Here is a 15,835-nt window from a genome sequence, read left to right on the forward strand (position 1 = left end):
AAAATGAACCTCGGAGTGCAGAGAGGATTGTGGTGTCATTTCCTGTTCTTCTGATTCTCTCACAGAGCTCAGGGAAAAGCTTCTGCCACCAAAGACACTGAAGACAACAGACAAACCAATTAAAAAGCAGGGTTCAAATCAGGGTTTTTCTAACCCTGATTTGAAAACATTTTTACATTTGCCACCTTGACAGTAAACAGACTAAACATCTGGGCTTGTGTAACAATTTGACATATGTAAGTGTCAGTAAAGTTTGTCACCAGTTTCTCGTTCTGTAGCTCATGTTTGGCGTAGGAGATGATGGCTTGTGGACAGCGTTCTAGAAGCTTGTTGATAGAGCCCTCGTGTTGGCCCAGTTTAGTGGCACATAGCACATGTACACTTAGTCCGGTGTTATCACGGTCAGACAGCTTCTCCAGCAGAGGCAGAATGGACGATACCTCCAGCGTCGGACCACACAGTAAAGACTACAGGAGAAATCATCAATAACAAAACCACACGCTTCCAACATTAAAGGAGTCATATTGCACAGCTAAAACGAATATTATTGTTTGTTTTAGATGTAACGCAATGTGTATACACCATTTAAAGTTTAAAAAACGTTGTATTTTCCACATACCGTGCATGTTTGTATCTCCTCTTTACACCGCCTCTCTGAAACGCGCTGATTTTTTACAAAGCTCATGGCTCTGAAAAGCGAGGTGTGCTATGATTGGCCAGTTCACCAGTGCGTAGTGATTGGTCAAATACTGCAAGCATTTCACGGAAATGTAACGCCTCTTACCATATTCGGAACATCAGGTTCCAAAGCAATTGTACTGACAGGCGATACAATGAGATTTACAATTACGCCCACCTTAACTACGTGTAGATTTGGGCAGTCTTAGTCAAATCATGTTACGAAGTTACGTAGATTCGCTGGGGTGTGGTTACACGAGGCGTTTCAGGCAGGTCTGGTTGAGCATTCGCTTTTAGAAATAATGCATCTTTTGTTCCCACACTGTCATTTTTGCAATTTTACGTGTCTAATACATGCATGGGCAACTTATAACACACCAAAAACACAGAAAAACAAGTACTTCCGCCATATGACCCCTTTAAGAAATGCTGTATGAGTTCAGAAGATCTGTCGTAACTCGGATCTTTGAATCGCTCATGTCAGTCTTACAACAGTTATTTACTATGCTGACATTTGTGTCATTTGATAAGAACAGAGCTACTGCATATTAGTCCACACCTGGAGTTTGTGTAGGTCCTGCTGGTCATGAGCGATGCCAAACTGGACGGGAGTCAGGATGCTCACCCACGGATACAACATTCCGTAATGACAGCAAGAGTTTATCTGCGCATAAAGAAATACTTGACAGTTTTAAGAATGCCATGAGTGACATAAAAGTCAAAGTCTTTGTTTTCTGATGTATAATCTGACTGCTTTTTATAACGAAATGTGTTTCTTTAAAACAATTACAGGTAAAATAGTGACGCTTGACTTGGGAAATCTATAACAGACCCAAGGCATATCTAGAAAGCAGATATCATTATTTGGCTTGATTCGGGCCACAGTCAAACAGAACACCTCACTCATCTTACTAAAGAGTAAAAGCACTGTGGTTTTGACCATGGAAATTGGACTGAACTTTAATTTACAGTAATGCCTGATGATGCTCACCAGGTCGTCAGCTGTTTTGAGGGCTTTAACACCTGAGAGATCTCGACACGTGAGCCGGTCGATGTAGACAGACACCAGATGAAACAGCAGCTCCTGTATGATGGACTCATTAGCAGATGCTACCAACAAAGCTTCCCAGAAATCCAGCAGTAACTGAGGAGCCCTCTGAATCTCATCTTTACACAGCTCCTGACAACCAGGAATGACAGACAACATTATCCACACGAATACATTATCCTGCTTCACTGGAGGTGAAACTGTGAAAGATCACATGTTTATTGAAGCATCACTAACATTATAAGTGAACCTCATATAAAATAAAGCCTTTAGAATGCACCTGAAAGAAAAAGTCAGCCTCCTCCAGTCTGATTTGTCTGTTCTCGTGCAGTGCCACGACCGCGGCCACCAGCAGCCCCTCCTGTGTGTCTCGCAGGTGTTGTGCCAGTACAGTGGGCACCACGGCCTTTCCTCTGCCATGCAGCAGGAGTTTGGGTTCCTCTAGGAAGCCATACACCTGCAGCATCTACATATGAAACCAACACACATTCATATACAGTCATCTACTGAATTCAGTACAGCAGTCAACTTTGATCGTGCATCAGTTCACCTCGGCATGACGGTCCATCTGCTGCCTGTATGTGTGTAGATCGCCCTTGCGGAGTGCCAGGGAGGCTATAGAGAGAGACAGGGTGATGGACGAGGTTCCAGAGATGTCCAGCTGTCTCAGGTGGGTCATGGCACAGTCAGGATTGGCTCTCAGCATGGATGGGTTGCTCACCACATGAGGGAGCTCAGTGGGTTCAGCCACGCTAAAGATTTCCAGCACTTTATTGGCCATGCCCTAGAATAACAGACATGTCATCCCCATGTTTCTTGTTTCCATGTTACCAAAAAATGTAAATCATTTCCAAAATTCAATGATGAATTCTTATAGAATTACACTTTTTTAAATTTAGTCAGTAAGTAGTATAGCTGTTTGTGCATAAACAACATCTGCGAAGTTGCAAAGCTCAAAGTTCTCAAAAAAGGAAGATAACCGAATCCCAAAATTGCAGAATTCCTGCACCCTAGGGTGATGGGAGAGACTACTCAACACACAATCTAAGTGGTAGACTAATCACAAAAGTCTGGCTCAGCTTGACCATTTAGAGCGTTTCGGAAGGATGGACTTCATAGAACCAGGAACTCAACAGCCCGTTTTCTGAGATTCGAGATGACGGTGTAAAACACAGGTGAAATATGTTATATATAAAGCATTTTTTGAAAATCAAAACATGAACACCCATTGTTTAGCACAACATAAACATAATTTGAAAAATAGGCAAAACTGGGCTCTAGACTGCAACCAAAATGGTTACAAAAACGCGATCATTTTTTATAATATGCGAGGTAAAATTTCACACGGTCGCATTGGTGCGAGTGCGTAAAACAGATTTTTTCCCCCGCCAAAGATTTATTTTAACATTTAATGTGATTTATGAGTGGTGAATGACACACTTGTGATAAGTGGAGGAAAGAGCGAGCAGAGAGTCTGTCACCAAACTAAAGTGTGTGTTTTACTTAATTTGGTGTTGCGCAGACTGATCGGCATAAAAGCACCGGAGACAGACTGCTCTGTAAGCTCTCGTTCTGTGCAGCGCTTAATGAAGTCGAACGCATTGGTTTCTGAGCTGTCTCTCTCCCTCACACGTTAATCAAAAGCAACTGACAAGATGATAAAAGGTTGTAAGAAAGAAACCATGTTTCATGTGGCGCTTTCAGATAATATTTTTGAGAGTGTGATTGTGCTCAAAAAACATGTTGCGGTTTCTTCCCTGACAAGTGTTCCGCACATGCAGCTGACATAAAAGAAAAATACTATCCAGTGAAGTGTTTTCCGTGTTAACTTCTATCTTTTGCTATGTCCTAACAGTTGTGAATAACAAACAGCGTGTCAATGTCAGCTAATGTCCGATTCGTGACCTGTCAAACACTGAATTTACGAGACTCACTGTCTGAACCCATCAAAGCAGTCACTCAAAACACATCAGAAGCGTGCTTAGACCATTTAACAAGAGTGGTTAGTAAGATTTAGTATTAAAAGTTTATTTATGACAATACATATATAATAATTTAGTTTTGAGTCGCTTTTGAGTTTTGAGCTAGTTAATTTTATTTTATTTTATTTGGTAAAAAGAACGATTTAAAAATAAGGTCTGGCAAATAAAGGCCAGTGGCAAAATTACAGCTTTTTGCAAATAGGGCAATAAAGGAGTATAGTGAAGAGTGACAGGTTATATTTGTGTCAGATCATTTCATAGCCAACATATAACTTGAAAGAAGTTATAAAACGAAATAATAAAAACAATATAAAATAACAAATAAAATGTTTCTTTCTGTGGATAACCATGGCTGTCACCCACCACGGAAGACCATTTTTGACCCAGGAAAAACCCTGCCTGTTAACCAATCAAGTTTGATTCGCACCTCCCTACCTGTACTTTCATTAGCTGTGTACATGTGCACAGTGCATAGATGCTAAAGCACAAGCGCTAAAGCGCGAATATTAGGCAGTCTATAGCTGGCTATTTTATAAGATAGTGACAAATTAACAGAAAGATTCATCAACATGAAAGGTCACTATGATTACTATAAAAAAGGGTGCGACTAAATTGTACTGTAAGTTGATGCGACCAACTGAGAAAGTGAGTCGCACCAGTGCGACCAGTGGGAAACATGAAGACCCCTATAAAAATTGGAATTAAATAAACACTAAAAGCACACTTCTAGCTTTGTTCTTGGTATGATTGGGTCATAATACTTAAAGTCATGGGACACCAATTAGTATCTTCTTTTGTAACATTATATTTGTATTCTATGCTAATAAATGAGATTATATGGCCATTTAGAGATTGTTTACACTGTTTACACTGACACTGATTTCATTTGAGAATGCTGTATGCATATAACATGTTTATCTGTTTTTCTTAAAAGAGTCTTGTGCACCTCATTGAGCTCCTCCACGGTTCCTTCATAGAGTGAATGTTTGAGATAGAAGAGAAATCCTCTGCCGTATCCAGACGAGAAGTTGCACATGGCCATGTTCCTCTGAACAACATCAGTCACAGATAGACCGGAAATGTTATAGTACGGCAGAGCCAAATGACAATCCTTCTTATCCAACCTGCATTTCACACACATGCATCACAATACTAAAGAAAGCTTAACCGAACAAAGCATCTGGGATGGCATGACGGTGAATAAATGATGTGATGATGCAAACGTTTGTTTTTGGGTGAACTTACCTGCTAAAACAGTCTGCTAAGTGAGCGCAGCTCTCCTGAAAGGCCTGCTGCAGGTGAGGCTCATAGTCCTGCTGTGTGAGCAGTGCTGAACGCAGGAGAAGATGAGCTTCACTCAGCAGATGAACACAGCTCTGAGAGAGAGGACTTGACTGCTCATATCGCTTACTGTATTCCACCTGACACAAACAAGCACACAACCTTTAGACACAACATATGCGTGAAACCACTGTTTTACCATTTACGGTCTATCGCCGGTTGCTGTATTATCCCTAAATGCCACATAAAAACTGTGATTGGTTTCTCTAGATGTTAATCAGAAAAGTTTCTTGATGTCTTTAGTGGGCAGTTCTGAGCTACAACAAACTTTCAAGTAGACCAGACCCAGTGGTTTTTGAGAATGTTTAGAGGGCGGTCGAGCAGTGGCGGAGAGGCGTGGTCTCGTTCATATACTCACCCTCAGGTTGTTCCAAACCTGTTTAAATTTCTTTGTTCTGCTGAACACAAAGGAAGATATTCGGAAAATTGTCAGTGACCAAACAGTTCTCATCCCCCATTGACTCCCATTGTATTTATTTTTCCTACTAAGACAGTAAATGTTTGGTCACTGACATTCTTCCAATATCTTCCTTTGTGTTTTGTAAAACAAAGAAATTTATACAGGTTTGGAACCGTCTGAGTAAATGACAGAATTTTCATTTTTTGGGTGAACTATACCTTGAATTCATAAATATAAACAGTTTACGTTTAACAACTTTCATGGGCGTTAACATACCTTAACTTTAACAAATATATTCTTTCTCCACATTTTGGTATTATTGCAAATTGTTCTAGTTGTAATTTTAGATTTCCAGTCTGGATAACAATATTTTAAATAATAATTTACCTTATATAATTAAATATATTTCATCAATTGACAGTTTCTGACAATCCATCATAGCATTTAGTTTTATAGCATTAGTTTAATCAGTGTACACTTTATTTATTTTAAAGTTTTACTTAATTAATATTACATATAGGAATTTATAGTCCGTTTAACATTTGAACTGTGTTTCTCTCTCCCTTATCTTAAATGTGTGCTTTAAATGTTTTGCTTATAGTCAATATGTTTTATGAACAGCTGCTTTGTAACAATGAATATTGTAAAAAGCGCTATGTAAATAAAGTTGACATGACTTGACTTGACATTGCATAGACAAAGGTATGTATCTTAATATCATGTACTGTCTTTAATTTTTTCCTACTACTACTATTATTATTCATTTTTTAATTATGATGTATGTAAAGCTGCTTTGCAACTATGAAAATTGTAAAAAGCACTATGTAAATAAAAATCGAATTGAAGTTTGAAAGATACAGTACTATTTCTTGGTAGAGCTGCAGTGTGGACACACACGTGATGACATAGAGATTCCAGCCATGACCGCTGTCTGTCGGTTCAGTGGATTTGCAGACGGAGGTCTTTCTGGATCTAAGGTACATAAAGGAACATGACGAACAGTCAGAAAGCATCAATGCTTTCAATGGGTTGAGTTAGTTGACACACTCTGCTTTTAGAAGTTAGTAACTGAGCTCACGTTTCTACAAAAATGATAAACACATTTCACTGGGGAACAACAGCGGATTACTGGTGATTATAAAACAGATCATTACAGTCCTGGATACTGACAGATCAACAGTCATGCTACATATAACACAGAGCTTTTCATTCAGTGTCCATGTGTATCACGTCATAACACCTGCAGTTGAGAAGTTCTGTTACAGTTTATGTCAGGGACTCAACACTTTTAAAAATAAAGACGCTAAACAATGCCATAGATGTCCTGTGTGGTTTCATAAAGAACCATTCAAATCTGCATTATGTTTCAGTTTCACGCAAGGTTCTTTGTAGAGGAAAAATGATCTTTAGACTCTTGACTTGAAGTTTCTTTGGGGAACCAAAAATGGTTCTCTTATGATACGTCTGCAAAAAACACTTCTAAAACCTTTGTTTTTTTTAAGATAGTATCCATTCAACAGAAGAACAGTGACTCATCATCTGGTCACTTAATGAAAAATAAACATCTTAAAATTATTGTGGTAACCATTGTATAGCATCAACAAGCCACTCAAGACTGTGTCATATTGAAAATGATGAAACGCATGCCTAACAAAGCCCTTATTTACATTATACTGTTACTCTAACATCATTTGCAGACTTTCCGTATTGATTTGGGAGAACACAGCGGACTCTTATTGGTAGCAAAAAGCAGAATACAAATGTAAGAAACATTCAAGGGGTGGAGCATGTACGTAACTCTCAATGGCGATTTTTTGGGAAATCTTAGGAGTTCTGCACACAGATAAAACATTAAAAGAGAGATACTCTTCAGCAAAATGGTGGTGTTAGATGAATTATATACAGTAAGAGTCACACAGTGGCAGGTTAGGAGGGACTGTTAGAGTCATGCTATTGGCTAACTTACAGTAAAGATCTGGACAGAAGGTTTTCCAGAGCTGCTGTCGAAGACGGCTCTAGACCTACAGCTACTAAAATGCCTGTCAGGGTTTTGTGTTCTCTCGATTCACTACAATAACCAGAAAGGAGATCAGACAGATATTCGGAGTAAATCTCTTGTCTGCAGGTGTCCACAGATAGACCTACGTGTTTTTGCGGGCCGGCCTCTCTACATCTTCTCTGTTGTCCACATCGGCAGCTGTCAGGAGAACAATGTGATTCCCGTCGTGACAGACAGCCTTCAGGCCGATGAAGAGCTGGATCCGCAGGGCGCACACCTCCATTGTGATGGGCGGGCATGCCTAAATCAACACCAAGCAACATCAAAACTTTACAAGATTTCACTGGTAACATCAGATCATCAACTACCCATCAGGACCCTGTTCACAAATTTAAAAGCAATTGTGTTGCTTGGAAACGTGGCTTAGCTTTTAAGGATTCCCAATGCTGTTAAACAATAAATGTGTTACGTAGAACGAAATAGACAGGACACAGTGATGACAGACATTACCTTCATAGTGGTGTCAATGTAGGGATCATTCACCCGTGCCGCTACCGCACTACACCTGACGGTGAAACACTGCAGAGCATTCCTACACCAAACACAGTCAATAAAGAAAAACATGTTTTACTGACAGTAATATATATATTTATATATTTATGTGAGCTGAAAAAAGTTTATTACACCTGACAGACATGAAATTACTAGGACAGCATGTAGGAAAAACAGCAGGGAAAACAGTTCGACATCATCATGCAACGGAATGCTGTGATGGACCAATCACTGTATTACAGAAAAACTACAGAACAACACTGTTCCTGCTTTCCAAAAACATACACAGTAACACTTTGCAAAAAGGTTTCATTCATGAAAATATTTTCACAGCATGTATTGACAACAGAAACAACTTTTGACTGCAAAACTGCAGTAAATCTTGAAATTAACATGATAAACTAAGATTAATAAATGCTGAAGAATGATGTTCAATGTTAGTTCATAGTTAATTCTAATTGACAGGTGACAAAATTCTTCACAATTTATATTTTTACGGTACTTTTGATTAAAGTGTAAGATCAGCTTGTATTTAAGGGAATATGAAATGTGTTACCTGGTGATGACATAGAGGAACTGGTTGCTAAGCACAGCCTGATGGGTTTTTTCAGGATACTGGTAGGTTGATACAAGCTCTACCGAGTCCTTTAAACTGTACATGTAGCCGGTGTTTGGCAAAGAGAAGAAAACAAACATACAGGTGGGTTCTTCTCCTTTAGAAATTATGGATTCCTCCTGTGTAACTAGTAGGAAGAAACCAGTCAGAACCACAAAGATGAAGAATAAGAACAAAAGTTATTGACATAATGAAACAGACGTGTGGTGGAGAGTGTCCCAACTGCAGATAAGTGAAGTTTACACATTCTAGGCTTTTCACACGACTCTATAGCGAGTATACGAGTAATATTGTAGACTTTAAAGGTCCAGTGTATGAAATTTAGTGGCATCTAGCGGTGAGTTTACAAATTGCAACCAATGGCTCACCCCATCCCTCCCTTTTGAAGCACTACGGTGGCTGACACAGGACAAAGATGCCATCGCATTTCCACTTCTTTGTCAAAGGAGATAACGTATTTATGAAACGTGCTCTGTAGAGCAGTTTGTAAGTTTAGAGATAATGTAGAAACAACATGCAAAGGGACCCGCGGTGTACGTAGATAAAAATAGCTCATTCTAAGATAATAAAAGCATAATGCTTCATTATGTAAGGTCTTTATACTGCCCTACAAAGGCAAAGTGCAGTAACTATGCAAACACTGAAACTGAGAAAAATGCCTTTAAAGTTTTTACACCAGCCAGTCAAACGTGTTGTGGGCAGATTAGTGGTAATGAATTTATGTAATGCCTTATTAGGAAGACATTTTATTTAACTGGATGACCCTACAAAACCAAAACACTATCGCAAAAGCAAAGTGCAGTATCTACAAACTAAATGTCTTCATCCAGCTTTCTTCTTGTGTTTCTTACTACATGTTAATTGTTTTAAATAACTTTAATAATTTTATTGATCTTTGCTCGTTGGGAATGTTAAAATTGCTCAAAAGTAAGCTTCAAGATTAAGAGTCATCTTATCGCAATGCTCCTTTAACCACAAAGTTTTTCTCATTCGGATTCATAGCTATCTATGAAATCCAAAAAACTGATTGGCAAGATGTACTCTGACAGTTGAAAAGCAGATAATTATTATTGAACAAATATGACAGCACACTAATTAAACTAATCAGTTCTGTTATATTTACGGATTATGAAATAAAATCTACATTTACATTTACATTTAGTCATTTAGCAGACACTTTTCTCCAAAGCGACTTACAGATGAGGGAAACAATGGAAGCAATTGGAACAACATAAGGACAACAAAAAGCATAAGTGCAAAAAGAAAATTGGTCTCATATAGCCTATCACAGTATACAGAGCATTTTTTATACAAGGTTTTTTTTTTTTGAAAGAGTAGGAAAGAGATAGAAGTCAGAGCTGATCAGTCAGGTGTTGACGGAAGAGATGTGTTTTCAGACAGTTTTTAAAGATGGCTACAGAATCTGCTGATCTTGTAGCAGCGGGCAGATCATTCCATAAATGTGGAACCGATCCCGAGAAGGTACGTGAGAGAGATCTTTTACCTTTTTGGGATGGCACCACAAGACGTCGTTCGTTTGCAGAGCGTAGTGATCAGCGGGTATATACGTCTGCATTAGCGAGTGAAGGTAAGGGGGTGCCAAATCAGTGGTTGTCTTCTACGCCAGGAGCAGAGTGTCACGGACGGTGGCGGACAGAACCCAGGCGCAGACAGAAGGAGGGGGTAAACACAACAGACTTTAATAACAAAATAAAATCCCACGATGGGGGACAAACACAATAACCAAAAATGCTTTAAAAGACAAAGAAAAACTTCCCGCAATGGAGCAAAACAGAAACCAAGGAACACTTAAACAACTCACTTATATAAACAGGTTCATGGACAAGGCAAGACTGAGACGCGGGAACACGGGGTCACACAAAACATAACGAAGCGCACAGGACAATGAAATATGAGGCATTTTAAAGGGAACACAAACGAGGGAAAATGAAAACACATGGAGAAAACACATGGAGTGTCAAAAGATAAACACCCCATGGCTTTCTCACACTAAACATAAGGCTTTGCCACACTCTGCCACAAGACCAAGAAATCCCTGACAAGATAAAGCAGAGTCGTGACAGAAGCCCCCCCTTTAATGAGCACCTCCAGGTGCTCACCAAGGGGCAGTCTAACGAGACAAGACCGACTGGGTGACAAAATCCAAATACATATAGACAACATAACTAATGGTAAACATGACAAAATGACAGCGGGCTGGGGTGAGACAACAAAAATAATAAACATGGGAGGGGGGGTGGGGACAGACAAGGGCTTATGGGGGGAACAGTCCTAGTCCCTGGGTGCGCTTGAGGGCGCGGAGTTCTGGGGGACTTAGGGGGAGAAGTCCTGGGGGGGGCCGCCAACTTGAACGTCGGCGGGACAAGGATGGGTGCCGGCTGGAAGGCCGGCTGGACAGGGCTTGACGCCGACTGGAAGGCCGGCTGGACAGGGCTTGACGCCGGCTGGAAGGCCGGCTGGACAGGGCTTGACGCCGGCTGGAAGGCCGGCTGCTGCACCGGCTGGAAGGCCGGCTGGGCAGGACGGACCACTGGACTGGACACCGGTCTGGGACGCCGGCTGGATCACCGGCTGGGACGCCGGCTGCTGCACCGGCTGGGACGCCGGCTGGATCACCGGTTGGGATGCCGGCTGCTGCACCGGCTGGGACGCCGGCTGCAGCACCTACTGGGCCGCCGGCTGGATCACCGGCTGGGACGCCGGCTGCTGCACCGGGCTGGGTGCTGGACTGGACACAGGCTGTACTGGAGTCCGCGCCCCTCTCCGCTGCCTCTTCTTCTTCAACTGAACCGCAGGGCCTGTGGTCGGTTGCGAGACGGTGATGGAGGGCGTGGCTAGCTCCGCACCGGAGGAGTCCGTAGACATTTCCCTCCTTCCCCGCTTGCCACGGAGGGTCACAGGAGGACCAAGGGCCGCGGAGCTAGCGGAGGGAGGTACAGAGTCCCCCAGGGTGACAGTGGCCAGGACGTGATCCTCTGGGACGGTAGCCAGTGAGGAGGACACCCAGTCAGGGACGGATGGCCAGGGGTCATCCCGGTTGATCACGTACCTGGCCATGTCGCAGAACCCCAGGGGGCCCAGCATCCGGGTCTCCGACGGCTTGAGAGGCTCGGTGAGGCAGCCATTAAAAATGACCTTAAGTTCCGCCTCACCGAACTCTGTCTCTCCTGCTGCCGCTGCAAAGACCCGGACAAAATCGCTTATTCCGCGGTCTCCCTGACGGACCCCAAAAAGGAGATGGGCTTGGCGGGTCCGCAGGGAAGACCGTGAAAATTCCTCCTCGCTGTCTGCTGGGTTCATTTTGGGCGCTTCGTTCTGTCACGGACGGTGGCGGACAGAACCCAGGCGCAGACAGAAGGAGGGGGTAAACACAACAGACTTTAATAACAAAATAAAATACACAATAACCAAAAATGCTTTAAAAGACAAAGAAAAACCTCCCGCAATGGGGCAAAGCAGAAACCAACGAACACTTAAAAAACTCACTTATATAAACAGGTTCACGGACAAGGCAAGACTGAGACGCGGGAACACGGGGTCACACAAAACATAACGAAGCGCACAGGACAATGAACCATGAGGCATTTTAAAGGGAACACAAATGAGGGAAAATGACACAGGGCAGGTGAGAGTAATGAAACATGGCAGGGAAGCAAATACGGGAAACAAGAGGGGCGGGGCCAATGACAAGACACGAGAAAACACATGGAGTGTCAAAAGATAAACACCTCATGGCTTTCTCACACTAAACATAAGGCTTTGCCACGACTCTGCCACAAGACCAAGAAATCCCTGACAAGATAAAGCAGAGTCGTAACACAGAGTCTTGAATTTGATTCAGGCGACTATAGGGAACCAATGTAACTTAGTGAAGAGGAGTGACGTGCGCTCTCTTTGGTTCATTGAAGACCAAAATCTATAATCATAAAAGCGGTTGCATCCATCTTTTTATTGAGTTGGCAATTAAGGCTGATTTATTCTGTCTCAATCATGTGATCTAACGTGGTTTGCAAATTGTGGATCGCAAACACTGGCGGTTTGATTTCAAAATTCAGGCTCATCGCCTATGTAAGTTTAATTTGACATCCAGTAGCCTGGAGTAGGTGGCGATAATGCTCCTGAGGAGGTATTTGTCATTAAACAAGAAGAAGAAGAAAGGTGGATTGACAGCTACTTCTGTTGATGCCGGGTGCACTTCGGGTTGTCACTTTGCTGAGGAGGCGCAGCTTTTGTTAGCTAATTGCGCATAACAATAACTTTACCAGAGCCAGCAAACTTTTGAGGGAGTAACCCTTGTCACTACAATTGGATTATCTGCCTGAAAGATGTCCGAATCGACGAACATCAACGCAATTATAAATCGGATTATCATTACGAGTGTCAGAGTGGATATTGCCTTCAATGGAGAAGGTAGGCTAATGTCTGTTTAATTTGCTAGCGGCTGCCTAGTTAATGTTACTTTTTTATAAAGTTGTCATTTGCCTTGCTAGGAGTTAATATTTTGCGATCTTCCTTACCCGTCTTTGGATATTTGCGTTTTAACGCGAGTTCAACCATCATTTGACCACGGGATTGTGCCATTGTAGTCTAGCTGGTTGGATTGTTGGTTCTGTGTGAGTGCTACGGCTACGAAGGCAGACCACAGCATCTGCGGTGTCAAAGCCGGGAAAACAAAACCAGAACGCAGTAACTTCACTTACTGCGGTTTGCCTTGGTATTAGCTTGGATTTTGTAGATACTGCAATTTTAAATAAGATTGAAGCAGGAGACTTTGTCACAAGACAGAGCAGATGTCACAAAGCCTGTTACAGACCTTAACTCAATTTTGACCAAATGTGTAGTCACTACGTTTTGCCTTTGGACGGCAGTATACACCTCTGAAGACATAGTTTTGTATATTATATTGCGTTTCAGTCAATAGATCCTCCAAAAAATCACACATTGGACCTTTAACAGCACACTCTTATAATAATGAAATGAATAACCACTCTTTCTAAAAGTGTCAGACAGCAGTCTTCAGTCAACGGTTTGTTTATTTACGGCTGCCGTGGGTCACAGACACGCTGTCCACAAGTGCCCTCAATGATTTCTTTGTTTACATTTAGCACGTAAATGTCACAGGAAAGGTACCTGACAGCATTGAAGAGGAAATAACTTTTTTTTTGCAGCAACACTTTTAGCTTCCTCACCAGTAAACATGGGGTGGAGCTGTAGGGAATGCAAGTGCGTCTCCTCTACGCTGCAACCTTGAAAGAAATCAGGTGCAAACCTCCTAGAAAGAGCACACTAGAAAGTTAACACTTGACAACAGTCACGGTTAACTTGAGAAAGATTTCTCCACAGAGTTTATTATACCTGTATAAGACATAGCATATGCTCATGTCCTCCGACCTCTCCACCTCTATACCCGTCCACTCCAGAAGAAAAGATGTGCCACAGTCCTGAGCTTCACTGCCCAACATCTCCTGATGCTTCGGAAACATGAAGAAGTCCTCCTGCTCATGAAGGGGACTGAACCCATCTTTTTTCATCTCTCGAAGACGGACAAACATGAAAAAACACAAGTGAAATTCAAATAGCTGTACTGTACATTAACCATTACGTTAAAGAAACCTGTATAGACAGAAAAACCTGCTGCAAGTTTAAAATTGTAACCGTCCCAGGCTAGCGATCGCACCATAAATGGTCGTACTGTATGTATAGGCCGGTGCCATTGGCGGATTCAGTTCAGCTTGGGAAAACCATGTTAACTGAAGTAGATTGGTTTGTGTTAGTAATACCTGCATCCTCATCTGAAGCAGCGTCAGTGATGATGTCATCTGGTAACAGCACGTGATGATGGCCTGTGTCTGGTGTGTTCTTCTGTTGTTGGGTGAGCTTTACCACCAGTACCTCCAACTCGGTCTGAAGAGCCACAAATCCAGCACAGAATGCCACCTGTGATGGGCTCAGGCCCTGGACGTGAAGAATCAGAACCCTTTCAAAGTCCAAAAGAGAGAGCTGCTCGCTCAGCTTCTGATGCTTTAGACTGAAGACCACCAAACTCTTGGCACAACCCACCAGAAGATCACCTGCAGCAGTCATGCAAACGCATAGAGAATTACAGTCTCATATATGTTTATAAATCGGACTTTCTGAGTGTAAACACAGTGGCTCTTTTAAACATTGCAGAATTTGTTTGAGTGCCCAACATTTCAGACTTGACCGGTGACAAAAGTTTGGGACTCTCTTTCTGAACCACAAACCACACCGTCTGTGCTATGAACAGGATTCATATCAGAAATTAGTGGGAAATAATGCCAATAAAGGAATTTAATGAATTGTTGCTGTTTGGCAATGTACAGACATTCGGTCTCCATTCATGAAACAAGAGCAGAATTATTTTTTGTGTAAATTGTTCATAAATTTTCGGATTCATGAAAATGTTTGTATTTTCAAAATGTCAGTTTGTACGAAAGAAATTTACACCTGCTCCCTACCACGTGTAAATGGTGTGTAAAATATTCAAGTGTCCTGTATTCTTTTAGACAAACCGATGACACTGTGTTTTGATGTTTCTTATTGATATTTCACAAGTTCTCTTGCAAGGCCTTTCTTTAGTTTTTTGCTCTTTAATTTTGGGTAAAACAGATAGCACATCATAGTCCCTTTTTACACAGCGGTCCAATCACAGAGGAGGAGGGGCGGGACAAACACTACATTGTTCAACCATCATACACAACAATGGAGAAGTTAATATTGCTGGTTACTGCATTTTTGTATTCAGGAATATTTTTCAAAATAAGATACACGAAACATGTTACTGTTGTAGATATTCCAAATCACAGCAACCAACGCGTCTCTGGAAAAATCGAAGTGCCTCCAAAGCACTCAAGCGCCACCGGCTGGCCATTTTCAGAAGAGAACCAGACATTATTTCACTTGGCTACAAATGTTTTGGTGGACACATGTTAATTCATTAATTTATTGTTAGGCATAATAGCCTTTTAGTCTCTTATGCATTTATGCAATATAACGTGCCAAACCTGAGAATGGAATCCAGAAGATTCCACAGCATTCCTAAATATGTAATTTGCATAGCTGTAATTCATAGGCAGGGATTATGCTAATTATGAATGACGAGTTATTTACGAATGATTGGAATTCATTAACATACACACGTTTTACTATCAAATCTGACGTTTACGAAGTATTTGTG

General features: G+C 41.6%; 1 protein-coding gene across 4 annotated transcripts in view; it reads right to left on the reverse strand.

The window, feature by feature from the left end:
- Positions 1 to 15,835, reverse strand: part of hps3 (HPS3 biogenesis of lysosomal organelles complex 2 subunit 1) — a 28,157-nt gene that overhangs the window by 3,765 nt on the left and 8,557 nt on the right. For 3 of the 4 annotated variants that reach the window (XM_057324924.1, XM_057324923.1, XM_057324925.1), the window contains 16 exons: positions 14,418 to 14,708; positions 13,993 to 14,170; positions 13,827 to 13,909; positions 8,557 to 8,743; positions 7,959 to 8,040; positions 7,595 to 7,749; positions 7,416 to 7,517; positions 6,313 to 6,421; positions 4,954 to 5,129; positions 4,655 to 4,832; positions 2,277 to 2,510; positions 2,007 to 2,192; positions 1,670 to 1,858; positions 1,238 to 1,342; positions 261 to 467; positions 10 to 97 (listed from right to left, as the gene is read on the reverse strand). In XM_057324924.1, coding sequence (XP_057180907.1) covers positions 10 to 97; positions 261 to 467; positions 1,238 to 1,342; positions 1,670 to 1,858; positions 2,007 to 2,192; positions 2,277 to 2,510; positions 4,655 to 4,832; positions 4,954 to 5,129; positions 6,313 to 6,421; positions 7,416 to 7,517; positions 7,595 to 7,749; positions 7,959 to 8,040; positions 8,557 to 8,743; positions 13,827 to 13,909; positions 13,993 to 14,170; positions 14,418 to 14,708 — 2,550 coding nt within the window. The remainder of the gene's footprint in view (positions 1 to 9; positions 98 to 260; positions 468 to 1,237; positions 1,343 to 1,669; positions 1,859 to 2,006; positions 2,193 to 2,276; positions 2,511 to 4,654; positions 4,833 to 4,953; positions 5,130 to 6,312; positions 6,422 to 7,415; positions 7,518 to 7,594; positions 7,750 to 7,958; positions 8,041 to 8,556; positions 8,744 to 13,826; positions 13,910 to 13,992; positions 14,171 to 14,417; positions 14,709 to 15,835) is intronic. The other variant, XM_057324926.1, reaches the window with a different exon arrangement.

Source organism: Triplophysa rosa, linkage group LG25, assembly GCF_024868665.1.
Source record: "Triplophysa rosa linkage group LG25, Trosa_1v2, whole genome shotgun sequence".
Classification (NCBI taxonomy): domain Eukaryota; kingdom Metazoa; phylum Chordata; class Actinopteri; order Cypriniformes; family Nemacheilidae; genus Triplophysa; species Triplophysa rosa.